Source organism: Paramacrobiotus metropolitanus, unplaced genomic scaffold (genome assembly GCF_019649055.1).
Source record: "Paramacrobiotus metropolitanus isolate TYO unplaced genomic scaffold, Prichtersi_v1.0 Parri_scaffold0000197, whole genome shotgun sequence".
NCBI classification, from domain to species: Eukaryota; Metazoa; Tardigrada; class Eutardigrada; order Parachela; family Macrobiotidae; genus Paramacrobiotus; species Paramacrobiotus metropolitanus.
In genome coordinates this window covers 31,824-34,650 of record NW_026570417.1, presented here as the reverse complement: position 1 = coordinate 34,650, position 2,827 = coordinate 31,824, and the positions used below count along the sequence as shown (strand labels likewise).

The 2,827-nt window shown below is 44.5% G+C and overlaps 1 protein-coding gene across 1 annotated transcript; it reads right to left on the bottom strand.

Annotated features, from left to right (window-relative positions):
- Positions 1-355: 355 nt before the first annotated feature.
- Positions 356-2,827, bottom strand: LOC129600819 (piggyBac transposable element-derived protein 3-like). The gene is made up of 2 exons (XM_055499429.1): positions 1,726-2,827; positions 356-1,510 (listed from the first exon to the last, which is right to left on the bottom strand). The coding sequence occupies exons 1-2, from the start codon at positions 2,341-2,343 to the stop codon at positions 401-403; spliced, it is 1,728 nt and encodes a 575-aa protein (XP_055355404.1). The 5' UTR covers positions 2,344-2,827; the 3' UTR covers positions 356-400.

Below are 2,827 nucleotides of genomic sequence, written 5' to 3'. Positions count from 1 at the left end.
CTCCAGCGGGCGGTACTGGAAGGAGTACGAGTTTCCTTACGAAAATCGGGATTTCCCGATGAAAAAATTCAATTAAGGAAGGGAATTTTTTGTGAGATTGTGCTGACCATAGGTCAGCCATGGTGTCCATGTTGTCGCCTGACGCCAATGCCCATGGACAGTCTGCAGCATAAAAATGTTTAATTTTGTAATAATTAGGCAAACAAGAATTACGTAACAGCAATTACTTCATTAAATAGCCCAAAAAAAGTGCTTTAAAACAAGAGTACAGAAGTGGTCAACAAATTGACCACTGGTCAGTAAAAAATTAAAAACGTCCAAAACCCGCTTTCATGCATTTGGACCAGGTCACAAAATACAAAATAAACGATTCTAGCAATAGTAATTCCCAAAACGTTCGTTATGCTCGCATATGGAACTTCATGAAGCAGTCCTTGTGCAATTTAACATTGCATTTGCTGCATTTCTGCCATGCCGAGTTGCCTTTACACAGCTTGCATCGTCCGCGCTTGCATTTTTCCTGGATGTGTCCACAGCTGTCGTAGCGGGCGGCATCGGAAATCGGAGTGGACGGTCCAGTTGCAGTAGTGATCGGCGCCGCATCACACATCAGCAATTCCTCAACCAGCTGTGACAGAAACTCGATTTGAGTCAGTTTGCCTCCCACCTCACAATGAACTCGCCAAGCCGCAACCGCGATCATTGCAATAGAGTTTGAAAACAAAGGCCACCACCACTTTTTGGAACGTAGCATCGGCCGGAAGTTACTAATAAACCGGTCGCAAAGGTCAACACCTCCCATATGCTTATTGTAGTTTGAAATCATCTGAGGCTGGTCAATTAAAATCTTCTTCTTCGCGGCGCGACTCCATCGCTTTGCCTTTCCAAGCGGCGCAACGGTATCGTAGTTTGACGCGAGACATACTGCGGTGTTATCATGCCATTTCACAGCGACGACATTGGCCGTAGAATAGGCCGCGTGGCTACCACGTTCGGTTTTCTTGAATTTCTTGTTGTCCGGAAACGGGCATTTCTTCAGGCGGTTTTCGCGCGCCGTACCGGTGGCTCTAAAACCGAGCGCTCGCATTTCTTCCAAAAGTGCATAGGACGTGAAAAAATTATCGAAGAACACACAGTGTGCGTCTGGACACTTGACCACAGACAGCAAGTTCAAAACGACACGAGAACCAAGTGGCTTTGCTGATTCGGCAACCTCCTTTCCCGTAGCATCCTTTCCGGTGTACGCGTAAAACATGTACGGATATCCCCGTGATCCGCACAGCACCCAGAGCTTGTAACCGAATCGGCATGGTTTGCCTCTCATGAACATTTTGCATGAGTGGTGACCGAAATAGGGGATCATTTCTTCATCAACGCTAAGAAATGGATCAAATATTCCGAACTGTAGAAGTTTTTCTTTCAAAAGAGTGAAGAATGGGTTAACTTTTGCCATTTTATCTTCCGGATCCAAGTGGTCGTTGTCAGCCAGATGGAAATATCTTTTAATTTTCTAGAAAAATAAAACGTTATTAGTGCCGACCGCCCGGGGTGTCGATCAGCAAATGCGTTTTTTGATGGGTTCCTGCAACCGGAAGTACTTGCAGTCCGTTTTATGTCTGAAGCGACAGGATCTGATCCCGATTACGCAATAAAAAAAATCTGTTCGTATTGCACCCGCCCAAAGTGACGGCAAAATATCATCGACATATTTCTTGTACTTCTCACCTCGAATCGTTTGCATGACATCTTCGAAGAAACTGCCGGGAAGCTAAACAACGCGGAGCGCATCCAGAAGTGCCTTGTAGTAGGCAACTGCACAATTCCGCTGTACAAGAGTATTCCGATGAACAAAAAGAGATCGCGCATAGGAAGCTGAAAATCTGCATTGTTCTGCTTGGCATATCGTTCGGATTCGGTGATGATATGAGTCGCAACAGCGTCATCAAAATACATTTTGAAAAATTCCAGTGGAGTCTTGCTGATCAGCTCTGGATGTTCGTCTGCCAGCTTCCTCGGCGTTCCTCCAGTTTGCTCTGGAAATGACACGAAAGCGCTTTCGTCCGGTTGCCAGTTTACTTCCGGCCGGAGAACGACGCCTTTCTTTCGCTTTGGGGCTGGAACTTCTTCGGTCTCAGATTCAGTTTCGTAGCATACATCAAGATCTCCAGCCACATCTTTGGGCATTTGCGGTCTGAGATCATTTTCATCGATATCCTCCGTATCAGAGCACACACCAGCTTCCGGTGGAAGGCAAACAATGTCGATCTCCCGGTGTGGTCCATTTGTCAACTCTTCAAAAATATCTTTTGCCTCTTTAAGCGTTTTTGCTCGTGTTTGAGGCATTTTAAAAAAATACGCAACAAATTTGAAATATCACTAATTTGGAAACTTTTCACGCGGGAAGAAATGCAAATAAAAAAGTGGGAAATCATAGCAATGGATGGTACGCTAAGCAGTCGCAGCTGTCCAAGTATTACCGGCTTTGTTGTTGTAAGCTGGTTTTTTTTTCCAGCGCCAAATTATAAGCTGGCAATTCACCACTGCAGTTGTTCACCGAAGACAGTGCAAAAAATTCTACTGCATCGCGAAGGTGTTTTTTCGAATCTTTTCAGTGCTTTTTTTAGATTAGTTTGTTTGCAATCAAAAATTTTATCAATCATGGAAGGTTTGCAATTATTATTCACGGAACTTGGATTAGTTATGCCACGTTGGTTGAAAACAATTGTACAGAAGCAGATTGATTGTGGAAACACTGGCAAGAAAGCGCGGAGCGAGATTTATCGCGCTTTATACTGGAAACTCAAAGTACGTTTATTCAGCCAGCTAA